This window comes from Peromyscus californicus, unplaced genomic scaffold, assembly GCF_007827085.1.
Source record: "Peromyscus californicus insignis strain IS unplaced genomic scaffold, ASM782708v3 Scaffold_17__1_contigs__length_78620276, whole genome shotgun sequence".
NCBI classification, from domain to species: Eukaryota; Metazoa; Chordata; class Mammalia; order Rodentia; family Cricetidae; genus Peromyscus; species Peromyscus californicus.
In genome coordinates this window covers 1,832,588-1,848,557 of record NW_026294469.1, presented here as the reverse complement: position 1 = coordinate 1,848,557, position 15,970 = coordinate 1,832,588, and the positions used below count along the sequence as shown (strand labels likewise).

Sequence of the window (15,970 nt, the reverse complement as noted above, 5' to 3'; positions counted from 1 at the left end):
GCAGCTAGGGCTATACAATGAGGCCCTGCCTCAAAAAAAAAATAAATAAATAAACAAGTATTTTTGTTTAAGAAAAAGGGTTGAGGACATCACACAGTATATAACACTTGCCTAGCATCCACAAGGGCCTGGATTCAAAACCTAGTACTCCCAAATAATAAGAAAAAATGTAAAGGATGGACAGTATGATGGCCAGCTGGAAAACCGCTGATCATGCAAGCCTGCCTACCTACCCTGAACTCCTTCCATACTCCATGGCTGCTGGGAAAGGACCTGGGGTATGGCTCATGTTTGCAGCAGTAGACAAGACAGCCTTGCTGTCCCTTGGTCCCCTTGGTCCTGGGGTCCCTTGGCCAAGAGATCCCAGGAACCTGGTGCCCATATAAATGGTCCACAGGTAAGAAGCCAGCTAGAAATGCCACCAGCTCAGCCACCACTGGTTTCCTGAAGGGAGACTAGGGAGAAGATGAGGTGGGGGTGTTGCAGCCGAGTGACAGTGTTTGACCTCCTTGTCTCATAGCCAAAGAAAGGCAGACATGTCCTTTCCATCTCTCCAGCCCCATCATCTACAGAGACTATGCCTGAGATTTCCCTTCATTTCATAGTCCAGTTGTCTCATTACAAACCCCCCCACCACCACACACACAGTGTCATCACAGACAGCAATGAAACTCAATCAATGGGGGGACCCCTTCTTTTGAGATTTGTGCCCTAAGCATTGTATGAAGAATCTCATGTTTTCTTCAGCTACAGTATTTCCTAGAATCTGTGGAGGGTCAGTCAGAGGTAGCTGCTAACCAACAGACACTGTGGCCCAGATGGGAAAAAGACATTTCTGTCAACACAGTCGCCCTTTAAAAATCCTTCTGCCAGCCGGGCGGTGGTGGCGCACGCCTTTAATCCCAGCACTCGGGAGGCAGAGGCAGGTGGATCTCTGTGAGTCTGAGGCCAGTCTGGGCTACAGAGTGAGTTCCAGGACAGGCTCCAAAGCTACACAGAGAAACCCTGTCTCGAAAAACAAAACAAAACAAAATTTCTGTCAGTTACTCACAGGTGACTCCCAGCATCCTCTCTACAACTGCTCAGCTGCCACACTGACCACTCATTCCACACACACAAAAGTTGAGTGCAGCCAGAGAAGGCATTGGAAAGTGCTAAGGGGCCAAGAGGCACCAATGAGCCCTCCCTGCTAATAATCTAGAGGAAGCACCCAAACCTCTTCCAATTACTCTTTAAGACAATAGCCCAAGGTGGCCAGCAGTACAGCAGCTGCCAGGTAGGTGTGGTTCCTCACAGCCAGGTCAGATGCTATGGTAGGGTTGCCATGCAAAGAAAGTCTGCTCACCTAGTACTCTCCACAGGAGGCTGGCCAAGAGGAGAGTGAAGGATCAACCCCACCCAGGGCAGATGGGAGATGCTGTTAATGAGCTCCAACCTCATCAGCCCTGGGCTACAGCTCACCCTAGCTGCCACAGGCTCTCCAGGTCCCACGGCAGTTCCAGAGCATGGAGCCTCCAGGCCTGCAGCCTTGTAAAGGGCCTCTCAGGAGTCTCCAATAAAACTGTTACTGCTCCGCCTCCCAGTCTCTAATAAGGTGCTGGTCTCATGCTGTTAACCCAAGACACTAACAGCAAGCCTAGAACCAGCCCACAGTTCCTAGGACCCTCATCCAGTTAGGTTCCTTTTTTGGCTTTTCATTCTCTTTCCAACAGATTAGATTTATCAAGAGCAATTTTGAATTTTCCATCACAAGAGCAAAAGACTCCATTCACAATAATACTGCTCCCCAAGCAAGCACAGAAGCCTCCACACTAACATTCAAACTAAGCTTTTGCCACACAAACTGGACACGACTTTCACCACAGTAACTTGGGGCTGGCTGCTCCTTAATACCCCAGAAAAACCAAAACATCATTTTGCTTCATTTAGCTACATAATCTGAAGACTGGCGGCAGGAGGAGGAGGATTAAACAATCTTAACCTTTCATTTCCCCACAAGTAACAAAATCTATTTACCGCTTCAGATGATTGGAGTTGCATGCAACAATCCAATTTAATTTATCCAGGAGCCAGACATGTCTCAGCAGGTAAAGGTGCCCGCTGAGTGCCTGGATATCTGAATTCTACCCTCTAACCCACAAGAAGGTAAAGAGAACAGACTCCACAAAGCTGTCTTCTGTTCTCTACATGTGTACGATGGCATACATACATCGTGGACACATGAATATCCCACACATATATCATGCACGCTTGCAATACTACAGATACACACACAAGCGTGACACGTGCATGCTCACACACACACAGAGGCATGCATTCACACGTGTGCACACACTACTGTTCACATTTATAAAAGCTCAAAACTGTCTTTACCCTAACATTTGCAGCAAACAGAACGAGCTGGAAGGCTGAGCAGCATAGCTCACACCTTTAGTCCCAACAGAGGCTGAGGCAGGTGGACCTCTTTGAGGAAGCTTGGTCTACACAGAGTTCTGCCACAGGCCTGAGACGCTATCTCAGACAAACATCAAATGCAGTATAAAAGCTTTTCTCATCTTAGCGTTAGTCTCTCCCACTGCATCCATTCGATCAATATTTACAGGGATGCGTTGTATGCCAGGTACAGTTTTCTCAACTCTGACAATTCCATACATGGACAGAATGTTTGATTACTTAAATCTGTTTTCATCAAAGGAATTTGGTCCACAAAGAAGTGATATGGAGTAGTGTTTTAAATATGTTAATTTGGGTTTGTGACTGTGGTAAGACCAAGACAGAAAGCCCATTTGCAGTCCCCAAGCCCCGACAGGGCAGCTGCAGTTTTACCTGTGGCTGTTGTATGGAAACACAAATTTCTAGGCCCCACACTCAGAAATTGACTAAAAAAATCCAGGGTGGGGTTTGGAAATTTGCAGTATTTTGAAGTTCCCTAAACAACCCAGGGCCAAACTACACATAGCCAATGGCTACTAGGTAAACAAGTGTTTGTCCCTAGTAGTCTTAGTTGAAAGGGAAGAATCTTGGCTGTACACATCTGTAGAGTCACACCTGAGGAGGGCTGGGGGTGTATCTCAGATCAATTCAGTCACCTAGTGTGTCCTGCCTGTAAAAAATCTTTGGTAGCCGGGGCGGTGGTGGCGCATGCCTTTAATCCCAGCACTCGGGAGGCAAAGGCAGGCGGATCTTTGTGAGTTCGAGGCCAGCCTGGTCTACAGAGCAAGATCCAGGAAAGGCGCAAAGCTACACAGAGAAACCCTGTCTCAAAGAACCAAAAAAAAAATCTTTGGTGGAACTTGGACAGACAATTGAGAAAATGCTCTGAGTGAAACCAAGTTCCCATCACAGTGAGAGAAGCTGGCAGGCATCACTTGCTGAAATAACCCATCAGAATTCATGACCACTGGAAGGCAGCAGGGTCTCCCAGCAGGAGGGCATGGGTTACAGGAAGAACAGTGAGAACAAGGGCCCAGGACCTTTGCCTGTGAGGATCTGAGAAAATAAAACTGGGCTGGATAGACGCCTCCTGTCTTTTTCTAATCTATGTTAGGAATGCATAGTGACTGACTGAGAGAGAGGGAGGGAGGGAGGGAGGGAGGGAGGGAGGGAAGAAGGAAGGAAGGAAGGAAGGAAGGAAGGAAGGAAGGAAGGAAGGAAGGAAGGAAGGAAGGAAGGAAGGAAGGAAATGTAGTTGGGCAGTGGCGGTGCACACCTTTAATCCCAGCACTCAGGAGGCAAAGACAGGCGGGTCTCTGAGTTGAGGCCAGTCTGGTCTACAAAGAGAGTTCCAGAACAGCCAGGGCCAGAAAAACCCTGTCTCAAAACAACAAAACAATGGGGGGAAAAAGTAAATACAATCAATCTGAATCTGTTCCACACTTCTTTCTTGGACTAATCTAACCACTAAAAATGCTGGATCTTAATTAAGAGGTTTGTAAAGTACTTAAGTGTTTGCCATTTTGTTGACATTCAAATATAATTTCCTCTAAAAACTATTCTTAGGTAGCAATTCACTAAACTGTTGGTTCAGATTATTATACTGCTGATAAGATAAAATTTAAGACAATCTTCTCAGGAGCCCTCAGCTGTTTTTACACTTACCCCTGAGGCGGTCGGTTGTGTTGAAGGAGATGTGGTTTTGGTACAGTCATCTGAGTTAGAAGAGGAGGAAGTTGGAGTCATAGGAACAGAGTTACTGCTGTTACCTGCAAGAGACGAGCCATGAGTACCTCTGCTGTCAAAGCTGGAAAACCTTTTCCAGGTAAAACAGCACTTTATTATACCTACCGGAGCAAGCCTTTGACTTATTTATGTTTTTAGGTTTTCGTTTCCTGGTTTGAATTCCTTCTTTCTTCATAGCAAGTGGTCGAGGCACCTAAAAAATGTCCACAGAAGACCTAAGTATATTGTACTGAAGGAAACACAGACAAAAGATATGATTTTAGTACTGAAAGCCCTCATTTTGAAAGAACCTGGGAATACAGCTCAGTGGCAGAATGATGACTGGGCTCCATGAGGCCCCGGGTTCCATCTCCAGCACCACAGAATGAGTCATCATTTCTTCAGCGCTAAGGACTCAGGCATGCTAGGAAAGCACACTGAGCTACAGCTACAGCTTTAAACTTGTTAGTTAAAGACTTTGGCAAAATTTCATCCTAATTTTTATATATATGCTAATATTTATTAATACATATAAATATTATATATATATTCTACATGCATAAAGATTCCCCCACCCAAAAAACAGAGATTCTTTCAGGGAGAAAAAAAGTAGTTTACATGGACAATTCAATATTTTCAACTTTGTTATATCTGAATTAACATTAATTATAAAGAAAGTATTTATTGTGTGAATCTTTACTTTTAATATCCTTATTTAAAAGAGATCAAATACCTTCTCCCTACAACACAGGTTATTTCCTTTGTAAGACTAAGCCATTAATTATTAGCCAGGCTGGTGGCTAGAACACCAGCACTCAGAAGGCTAAGGCGGGAGGATTCTCGAAGCACCCCGGGCTAGTGAGTTTAAGGTCAGCCTAGGCTATAGAATGAGACCTTGTCTCAAAAACCAACCAAAGACTGAGATTTACAATAACTTCTACAGTTCTTTAATGAAGTATAGGCTCTAACTGAAGATATCAAATATAACTTCAGACAAAAAACTTTTTCAAATTTCTTAAAGTTTAAGATCTATAGTAATCATTATTTTGTTATCAATTCTAAAGTGTACCCTTTACATTTCTTTCTTTTTCTTTTTTTCTTCTTGATATACGGCTTCTCTTTGTAGCCCTGGCTGTCTTGAATTAAAAGCGTGCATCACCACACCAGGCTCATTTTTACATTTCTAAAATTGAAATGTTTTACCAGAAATGTCAGTGTCAGAAGTTGGTTGTGCATTTTATTTCTTGGTTCCCCGGTGACTGAAAGAGCTAGCTCACATTAATAGCAGCTTGGATTCAATGCAGCGTATACGCAATACACACTCAGTTTTTCATTTTTGTATCCTTTTATACCTTTTTTTCGTTTGCTGATTCTGCCTTATAATTGAAAATACACAGTCTAGGTGCTAGATGTCTGTATTCGTAAATGAAATAAGTGCATACCCCATGGAGTTTCATATAGAGTCCGCAAGCATTGCACACGGGTTCACCCTCGGCATTCCTGCGCCACAAGGTGGTGGTTGTCGTGTGACAGTTGGCACAGGACAATCCAAGCCGCCGTGATGAGGGCTGGAAAACAGCACACAAGACACAAAGCAGAGAAATGTGACTTTACATATTTTAATGCTTCTATATGAACATCTTGTTCCTATTAAAAAAAAAAAACAAACAGGATTCCAGTTAGTTATACATGAAGTGTCCCTTCAGAACAAAATCTGTCAAGTGTAATTAGGCAGACCTTTCTGGACCAAAAATCTTGAGGTCTGTGTAGTGTGCTTGATCCCACAGGTGAGATTCTCTCCCCTCGCCTGTTCCTGAGGGTTATAAAATAACCTGGAAGCAACTGTGCACTGACCACGCAAAGCCATCACAGAATCATGCGTGTTCTCATGGTGGTTGTTCCTCCAAGAGTTCAGGTTTCCATGTATTCTTGTTGGGGAGTTAGATTTCCTGAAAGTTGCCCCAAACAGAGCTAAATTCTAGAACATACCACAAATACAACCACCTGAAGCCTAATATTGTCACAATATTAGATGTGAGCCACGAAACACAAAGCCACCAGTGTTGCTAAACAGCTTAGGACATCTAAGAATTAGGGATAACTACATCTATTTTTCAGGCATATGTAGAAAAAAATCAACCAGAAACCATAAAAGTGAGTGAGAGCCAGGCCAGGGTGGCGCACACCTTTGATCACAGCACTGAGAAAGCAGAGGTAGGTAGTCTCTGAGTTCTAGGCCAGCCTAGGCTACACAAAGAAACCCTGTCTAGAAGAAAATAAAGGAAAAAATAGAAAGAAAGATGAATGAGAAAGAAAAGCTGGGGATCTGAGTAAAGAAATACACCTGTAACTGTCATCCTGGTGCCTGAATTCTGTTGTGCCTGCTTTACAAAAGACTCGAGCACATTTGATGGCGTTCTTTCAATGTTAACATTGCCTTGTAAATGGTGACCCTGGCACACTTTCATTTGTCCCAATTTTTCTTCATGTAAATAGTTAACTGGTACCACCAGGGCAAGCCCCGTCTGATGCTACCCTTTACAGCTCTAACATTCCTGAACGAATATATTTCCTCCAAATCCCTACATCGGGGTAGGCAGGGAAGTGAAAACAATATAATCCTCTCCAAGAAAGACAAAATACGATTTATTTTTAGATTACCAAATATAAATTGTTTAAAATTACTAGAAACAAGTTGTGCCAAGACCACATCTTATATATAATTAATATATATTAGTATATATGCATATATATTAATTGAAAACATGAGAATCAAAGCAAATTTTAAGTGACGAACTCCAACGGTTACCAGTTTCAATTCATTTTAGAAAAATAACAATTCATTTTATAAAGAATAGAGAAAGATATGTTGGGTATATATTGGATATTCATAGGTCAGAGAATCAGGTTTCCAAGTTCTTTGAAGACAAATATGAATGATCCAACAGGATTTTGCATTTATACCTCCTATCTGTTCTATTAAGTTAGCATCCTTTATGATTGAGTTGTAAAGTCACAGGCACTTTCATGAACTCTTTAGCCCAGCAACATTTCTAAGAACTCAGAGCTAATAATTCTCAGAATTTGGTGAAAATTAACATACTTGGCTGATAGAACTACTTGAGAAATTGCTTTGCTATAACAACAGCAAAAATATTAGCAAAACCTTTCACACCAACAGCTGCTTTTCTCTCCCACTTCCCTGGGGTTGAGAGAAAAATTTCCAGGTGAGCACTCCTTTCTCTCCATAAATATGAAATTAGTAAGGGGGGGGAAGATGACCGTTTTATGAACGAGCCATTTATGACAGTTTCCAGTGGAATTTGGAGCCAATGTGGAGCAAAATTGTTATCAGAATTTGCCATTATAACAAAGAGCTTTATGATTGTCAACTACAGATCATAAGTGAAGGCAGTCTCCATAAACATGTGAAATGAAGGTGAGCAGGTTATAAAAGTTCCTTGTAACAAGCAACCTCAGTTCTATTCCTCACTGACAAGGAATTCAAGCTACACCATAAATCTCTTATTTTGCAATGGATTACAAGTTCAAACTCACGGTGATTGGTTCTGTCCTGCTGGCTTAACAAACTGGGATTCAATATTCTGTTTCTGAGAACTAGGCCAGACCCACCAAAACTATAAGCCCACAAGGAGAACTAATTGATATCGGCACACCCTACAATTGGTATCGTTTATAACTCATTCACAAAGCGTAGTGGCTGACCTTGGTTACTGCCCAGACACCTGCCACAGAAAGAAAACTAATTGATTCACAAACACTTAAATTGTTTTTCTTGTGGGTAACAATTTTTACTGGTAAATGCATGAAATAAATGGTGCTATCTAATTACAGTTGCTAGTTGATCAAATCTGTAATTTAACAAGAACCTAAAAAGCTACAAGTCCACCAAGTTTTTGCTCAGTTTAAAAAAAAAAAGAAAGTTACCTTTCAGAGCTCCACTAGGTCTCTGCATGAGTAAAGCTTTCCCTCCAGAAAGCAGTTCCATTGTTCATGCTTTGGTAAATGAAAGCAAGAACTTCCTTGGAATATTTTCTAACTGCTTTCTTTTTAATAAAATACAGAAGGATTACGAAAACCGATGAGATGGTCACATCCTGAATTTAAGGACACCTTTTAAAGAAAACCCTAAACTGGGGAGATTGTAAGGAGTGCAAAACACATTCCACTTAAATTAACCTTACCTACTTTATTTTAAATGCATTAAAAACAAAACAATCATAAAACTAATTGCCTCTCCTTAAGGTGTCAGACTTACGTTGTGATGCAATTTCGCCCTAATCTAGTTAACACAAACAACATGTATAGAGTTTGTTCTGCTAATTAGAGTGCAACAATTAAATAAATTACCTGGGTCCTTAAGATGTCTGGCATCTAATTGCAAAGCATCTACTTTAAATGGCATTTAGAACACTATCCGTTGGAGCTAGACAAACCTTGGCCTTAAGGTGCAGTTCATGAATGTTTTTTTCCTTTTTCATTTCAGCTTTAAATATGCTAACAAATGATTACACGAGCTTAAACCGAGAAAAATTATGAATTCCTCATACTTATTTTAAAAGATGGTAAATATGTTTGAATTGGTGAAAGTTCACAATTTGAGAAGTTCAAGTTCTGTGCCCTTCTCTGCAACAGCCCGATTTCAAAATAACTAATGTTTGAGCAAATACATTTTCACCATACTCCAGGCAATTTAAAAGGCAGAGGAATCGGGAGCTAAATATGGCTCTCCAAGGAAGGGCAGCCGGTCCATTGAGGTAAGGCAGAACTGCGTAACTAGGCTGTGCCAACCGCGGAAGAGCAGAAGAGCGGGGCTTTCAGTCCGTCCTTTAACTGTTCAGGTATTGAAATCAGCTGTGAGGACACAAAGCCCATCTTCCCTTGCCTATGTTTGCTCTGCGAATGTTACCTGCAGCCCCAATTTCTTGAGTATCCATTCTGTACACTGGCCAAGAATATCTCAAGAAAGGTAAATATATATCTGTACTTTAAAAAATAAAATAAAAAGAGGCAGCACAGGGGCTGAGGATGCAATTCAGCAGCAGACACTAGTTTGCCTAGTGTTTTCAATCCCTGGTACAGGGAGTGGAAGAGAGACTGCTACCAGCCACACTTTGCTTTTCAGCCTTTGGAAAAAAGGCCTTTCTTTCTCTTCGGGTTCTGGAGCGGGAGTGGGGGTGGGGGGTAGTGGAGGTAGGTGCTGCGGGTCCCACCCTGCGGTGACACTCACCACGCGCTTCTGCGGCTTGATGAGGGGCCGACTGAGGCCGTTCATCTTGCTGTAGAGGCCGCACGCATTGCACAGGTAGTGGCCTGTGCCGTCTCGTCGCCACAGTGGCGTCTGGATGGAGCCACAGTTGACGCACTCGCGGCCCTCGGACAGATCCTCCAGCAGGTCTGTAGGGAGAGTGAGAACCAGAGGCCGGTGAGATCACCTGCCCTGCGTCCACCACACTCCAATGTCCCCAGATCCGTGATCAGAAGCTGGAAGCGCGCCTCAGGGTCCCCTAGGCACCAAGAGACCTTGGTGGCCTTGGATCAGCTGACCACTGTCCCACACTCCAGTCACCCCAGGGGGCCAGGAGAAACCCCAGTGAAGTCAGAGGCCCTGAGAATGACGTGATCTGGAGATCACTCGGGTCGCCTTACTGCTCTTCCGGGACTGTCTAAGGTAAAACTAAGGTCCTCCTAATTATAAAATGCAACTGACCAAACCCAAGCTAGCTGCGCAGCGTTCACGGGTTGCTGACCTCCCCTAAAACCACAAATACCCAAGAATCACCGCCCGTTTGTTATCTCAAATAATTTTTAAAAGTATTTTTTGTGCCCATCACATTTCATCTTACATGTCTTTTCTTCCATTAAAAAATATTAAAAATACTGTTATTAGCACTCATATCTATTAATTATAATTATAAATAAGAAAATGAAGGTTTTTCTCCGGGAGGGAAAAGGCTTGTTATTCAGCATGGAGACTACATTTTATTTTCATGTCATCAGGATCTAACACTGAAATATTCTGATTTCTATCTAAAATCTATTTTAAATATGGCTCTACAGTTCTTAACAAATTGCATATTTTAAATATGTATTTTAAATATAGGTTTCCATCTTTCAGATCATGTGATTAGCTTTTGGAATTTGAAATTAACCTAAAGCTAATTAAAAACAAATCAAAAAATAAACTTAATTAACAGAAATTATAACATTCGCTATTTCCCTGCAAGGAGGTTAAGTGTGAAAGAACTTCAATTCTCTAAAATTAAATGCTATTACACATAGACTATGCAAAAACAGATGATGTCTACTGTGTGGAGCCCTCTCTGTTAGAGGGTTTGAATGCTCTAATTTGACATTCTTCGAGAAGCAGTTGAGTCACTTATAAAAGTGAATAAACATTGCACTTTAGCCTTTTATTTGAAGAGTATCCTGCCAGCAGACCTCTATACCCCGGCTTCCCTGATGTTCAGAGTTTGTGTCTACAGTCAGTAATGTGGTAAAGATATTTAAATATGGTTTTAGCATTAAAATGCTTTCACCATTAATTTTTACCTTACCAAAAAAAAAAGTGTCCTTCATTTCTAGAGTTATGTATTAGATTTAAAGGAAACTAACATCCCACACAAGTGAGTTCAAAGTTATCCTGGGGACACTGGAACTTAAAACACATCACAAAGATTTATTCTTCTCCGCCCTAAAAGCCACTATTGACCACGGCAATCAGTAAAATACTCAGGACTTCAAGGACACTGAAGTTAAACAAGGCATTTGTCTTTGCTGTTGACTTTAAAATGTTACCTATCAGAGAGCCCCTCTTCTAGAGTGGGGCATTCCCTGGAAAACCCAGCTAGTCTGGCCTCCTTCACTGGGCTAGGGACAATAAAAAAGGCTCCCTAGAGACTGCGGATGCCCTAGGTAGAACACAGTCCTCTGGAACCCCAGACATAAAATTTCAAGTTCTAGAAAGTTTTTTTTTTTTAACTAAATAAAAATTCTGTCACTCCTTTTCTGCCTCTCCGCAAGGGCCATTCGGCAATAATTCTAAAATGACAAAAGAAAATGCACTGTAATTATAAAATCTGGTTGTGCTGGAAGTTGGCACCTCTGTCCTAAGTGGTTCCTTGGGGAGCTCCTGGGAAGTGACAGACTCCTAGCAGGTGTGCTTCCTGGAACCAAGGAATGGAACTCTGCTCAGCAGGAGCTTAGGAAGGCCCAGGTATGGGGCAGTGAGAACCACAGTTCATCTCAGTGTGAACTACTTCAGATCTCTCCACCAGTCAGAGAAGGAAGGGGTAGGAAGTGGACTTGCAAGAGCTTATTACTGTGCAGATTGATAAAGCACAGCACTCAAGATTTAGCCTTGGTGTTTGCTCAAACTTAAGAGTTTACCTCCAAATGTGGTTTAGCAAAATAATAATAATTGCAGAGACAGGAAGATGGCCGCAAATTCAAGGCCAGCCAAGGGCTACACAGGGAGATCCTGGCAGAGATGGAGAAGGAGTAAGGTGAAGGAACAGCAATGCCCCTGTGATCAAACTTGGGGCGACCCTCCTACCAATTCTGCCTTAGTTGCTGCTTCTTCTCTTAGCAGACTGCAAAACCTGTAAGTATGCCCCTCAATCTCTTCAATCCAACCCAACTCCCCCTCCAAAAAAACCTGCTTGAGTCTACAGATTTTTCCAACTCTGCAATAAATACCCAGAGACTGGGGGCGAGGTGGGAGGGTAATCGAGGAAACTATAGACTAAGTTCAAAGCCGAAAGAAACTTCTGTGGTGCCTGTCACTGCATTTCTCAAAGGAATCCATTGCTTTCAACATCTAAAGATGGGATTCTGTCTCTGCCCAAGCTATCTCAGTCAAGGGACAGGGCTCAAGCCTAGAGAAAAGGAATTTAGAGAGAATGTTAAGGTGTGTCAAGCAGCAGGCAGAGCAGTGGGGTGCACTCAAACAGCAAGCACCCTGCCCCCACAAACTCTTTGGGATTCCTACCTACCTCCTGACAAAATCGTCACACCCAAGCCACAACTTCCTTCTCGTCCTCTGAAGATGTTTAGTCTCCAGGTCTCTACCCTTGGGAGCCAAACATGGTCTTTATGTTGTAGGAAGGGTGACAGCCTACTACCCTATCAAGCCTTGCCAAGCCACCAGGGTACATCAGCAGGGTCCTCCTGGCCCTCTCTTCCAGCCTGGCAGTAAAGGTGCAGGAGTAAGGGGGGGTGACTGAAATACTCTGTGAAAACTTCCTTTCCAAGTCTCTTGGCCTCTCCCAGTGTGACGAGTGAGGCTCTGTTTAGATCAACTTCTCCACTTTCAAACCACGAGATTCTGAACACAAGCTGAGTCTAGCAGGTCAGCGGCCCTGAAAGGACTCCCTAAACCGAAGTGGGGAGGGGCTCCCAGAATGATGCACAAAGATTCGGAGGAAGGACACCATGGACCTATGTCCCTCCGTTCCTCCTAAGGCTGAATAACTGCCCTAAAAAAAAAAATCACAGTTTTCCTTATAGAAAAAGTCGTGAAACGGGTGAAACTCCAAGCGAGGAGGACCTAGGGACGAACTCGGGGCTTAAAACGCGATGGCTGAGGCAAAAAAAGCAAGCCTGGCGCATACCTGCCCCTGCTAGCAGCGGGGCCACTTTCCAAAATAAGGTCTTTCTAAGGTAGTTGTTTTCTCACTTGACAAACAGTCCCTGGCACTGAAGAGTGTGGGGTTACTTGGTGGGCTGAACACTGAAAGCCCTGCCTGGCCACGTGAGAGCTGCATCCCCAAATCCCACCCAGCAAATGCCAAGCCTGAAGGCCTGCCCTGCCCACCAGCTAACCTTAAAATTATTAAAGTCACAGCTAGGTCTCTTGCTTGAGGGGATCGGGATGCCTAGATCTTAGGGCTTTGGTTGTCCTATCGTCCAAAGAAGCTCCTCACCTAGGCACTGAATTATGAGACTGACTATGTCCACGTGTCTCTCTGATGCACGCAATCCTGGAATCTCACCCAAATCAGGACACATGCAGAGCTCTGAACCCACATATCTCTCAAGCTAAAGTACATGTTTTCTCAATTGCCCGGTCTTAACTACTCGTGAAGAGCCCCCGTGTGCCCTCCCAAGGCCCTGAAGCAATAGATGTGCATTCATTCACCCACTTTCCTGGACAAGAGTATCCCCACATCATCGCTGCTAGCCTGAGTATCCTGATACTGACTTACAAAGAAATCTGTGCTGGGGCCAGGTGGACATCTAGTAAACAGCCTTTCCTCACTGGCTTGCGCGCCAGCATCCCTGGCCGGCACCCCCACACTACTCCGCGATCCTTACCTGCGCTGGGGCCTCGCGGCACCGAGAGCGGGGCTCCCGCACGGCTCTGTAAGCTGTGCAGCACCGGCGTTTCGAAGGGTCCTGCTGGCCAGGCGGGCGTCAGCGGCGCACCCATGTAGGGAGAGTAAGTCGAGTGGTGGTGATGATGGTGATGGTACGTCCCGTTCAGCGGCCGCGCCGCGGACAGCGAGCTGTACTGGTGCTCCCGGCCGCCCATGGCCGCCAGGCTGCCGCCACTCACGCTGCCCGCGCCCGCGCTGCCCGCAGCCACATAGCCCCCGGGGTCCCGCGCGGCGCCATTGGCCATGGGCGGGCTGGGCGAGTAGGGGAAGCGCGCGGAGGCGTGCGCCGTGGCGGAGCCGGCACCTCCTGGCCCCGCTGCCCCGCCGCCGGCTGCGCCGCCCCCGCCGTACGGGGGGCTGTCGGCGGAGGCCTGGGGCCAGCCCGGGTGAGCGCCCGCGCCGCCTGCGTGGTTGCTGGGCCCGCTGCCCACCCCCTGCAGGTACGGCAGGCCGGGCAGCATGGAACCCACGCGCGTGGTGGGCACGTAGACCGGAGAGCTGGCCGCAGCCGCGGCCGCGGCCGCCGCAGCCGCCGAGTGCACGAATCCGCCCGGCGCGCCGTCGTAAGCGGCCGGCCCCTGGCTGGACAGGGCGGCGAGGGTCTGGTACATTTCCTCGGGCTGCTCGGTCGCGAAGGGGCTCAGCTTGGCGCCTCGGCTGGACCACAGCAGCTTGCTGGCGGTCGCGGCCTGGTCGAGGTCAGTGAAGAGCAACAAGTCCTCCCAACTCGACAGGGCGCTCCCGGGGCCAGGGACCCCGGGCGCCGAAGGTCCGTGGGCAGCCGCGAAGGGATGCGAGGCGTAGGGGCTGAGCAACAGCGAGCGGCCCGGAGGTCCCGCCACCGCCTGGGTGTCGAGCTGCGGCGTCCTGCAGTTGCTGGCGCCGCAGGGACCGCGATCCCCGCCCCGGGAACAGGAGGAGGACGAGGAAGAGATCGGGGAAGACGGAGAGGAGGGCTCCCTTGCCGGAAAGGCCCCAGAGTCGCCGGCGTCCGCAGCAGCGGCCCCGAAACGCTTCGGCAGGCACCAGCCGCCGTCAGTCAAGGCCATCCACTGTCCGGCGCTGCTCCAACTTGACTTTTGGTTCCTGAGGTGGGATTGAGGAACAAGACAGGAAGACAGATAAAGTGGGCTTACCAAAAGCGTGGACAGTCTAAAACACGCTTCACTCAATCTCTCTCTCCTAGCTTAGAGCATCCCTTAAAGATCCCGCGTCTGCCCAATGTTTCGAGGGGATTAAGAAAACAGGGAATGAAATCTGCGTAGCAACCCCAGGGTTCTCGACGACGACCAGGGTGTCCTCCCCAGGGTGTCACCCAAGACTCGTGTCCTTGCGCTCCCCCAGCCCACCCCTCCACAGCATCCTTCCTCAGCAAGGCGCGCCAGATCCACAGAGTGACCAAAGCTGGCCGAGGTTTTCCTTCTGTCCCAGCTTGGCTAACTCTAGACCAATAACACGAAAAAATTTTCGTGTGTCAATGCTGTCTCATCCTGCTTCCTGGTAGGTGCCCCTCTCCTGGGATGCCTCTGTGAGAAAGAGTTCAGCGCGTGAAAATAGCTAGCAAAAGCAACCTGTCCCCGAAAACGAAACCGCCGCTTTTTCTCAAAGCTTCCCGGACCTCGCTGACCAGATCCAACGCGAGCTCCAGAAAAAGCCACCAGCCCAGAGAACGTGGGACGCCAGGGCAGGCGCAGGGGCCTGGGAAGTAGTGCGGGAAACCCACCGGGCAAAGCCTCACGCCCAACCGCGTCTAGGCCGACTGACCGCACACCTTAGACACAGACCGCGCGTCACAGTCATCAGCGCGCGCGCTCGCGCCAGCCAGGCCACCCCCGGCCCACCCCATAGTCAACCCCAGCGGGGGAAAGGCCAGATCGTTCCGGAATTGGACATAGTAGGGTGGAGCAGAGCGCAGAGAAAAGGAGGGGGAAACGCAGGAGGGGAGGGGGTGACACTGCCCCGGGGCCGAGGCCACCCCAAAGGGGAGAGCAGGAAGAATGACAGGGAGACTCGGAGGGGGTGGGGAGCCAGGCAGGCCTCTACGGGACTGCTTTTCCAAATCGCTTCTGCTCATTCGAGATAACCACACTAAAATTAATGCCCACACACAGACCCGGGCAAGATAGCAAGAAAGAAGTTTCTCTGCCCACTAGACTACGGGCTCCCGCCCCTTGGCGCTGAGATAACTCGGAGATAAGGCTGCGGGCAGATAAGCACGGGGGTGATGGGGGGGGGAGCGCTGGTCCGCGGTATCCCGGGAACCCTGGGAGTCCCTGCAATCCTCCAGGAGAGGAGGGGAACACCCTCGGAGCCGATCGCGGCCAGAGAAAGGCCGGAGAGCTAGAGGCCCAAGGGCCTGCGACGGGTAGGGTTGGAAGGAAGAGGGGGCCAACAAAAGAGGAAGCAGCCGAACC

General features: G+C 46.8%; 1 protein-coding gene across 1 annotated transcript in view; it reads right to left on the bottom strand.

The window, feature by feature from the left end:
- The window catches only part of Gata6 (GATA binding protein 6), a 32,097-nt gene extending 17,465 nt beyond the window's left edge, over positions 1 to 14,632 (bottom strand). The window contains exons 1-5 of the mRNA XM_052741411.1: positions 13,495 to 14,632; positions 9,410 to 9,576; positions 5,601 to 5,726; positions 4,285 to 4,372; positions 4,099 to 4,202 (exon numbers count right to left, since the gene is read on the bottom strand). Of these exons, the coding sequence (XP_052597371.1) occupies positions 4,099 to 4,202; positions 4,285 to 4,372; positions 5,601 to 5,726; positions 9,410 to 9,576; positions 13,495 to 14,605 (1,596 nt within the window). The 5' untranslated portion in view covers positions 14,606 to 14,632. The remainder of the gene's footprint in view (positions 1 to 4,098; positions 4,203 to 4,284; positions 4,373 to 5,600; positions 5,727 to 9,409; positions 9,577 to 13,494) is intronic.
- Positions 14,633 to 15,970: the final 1,338 nt, after the last annotated feature.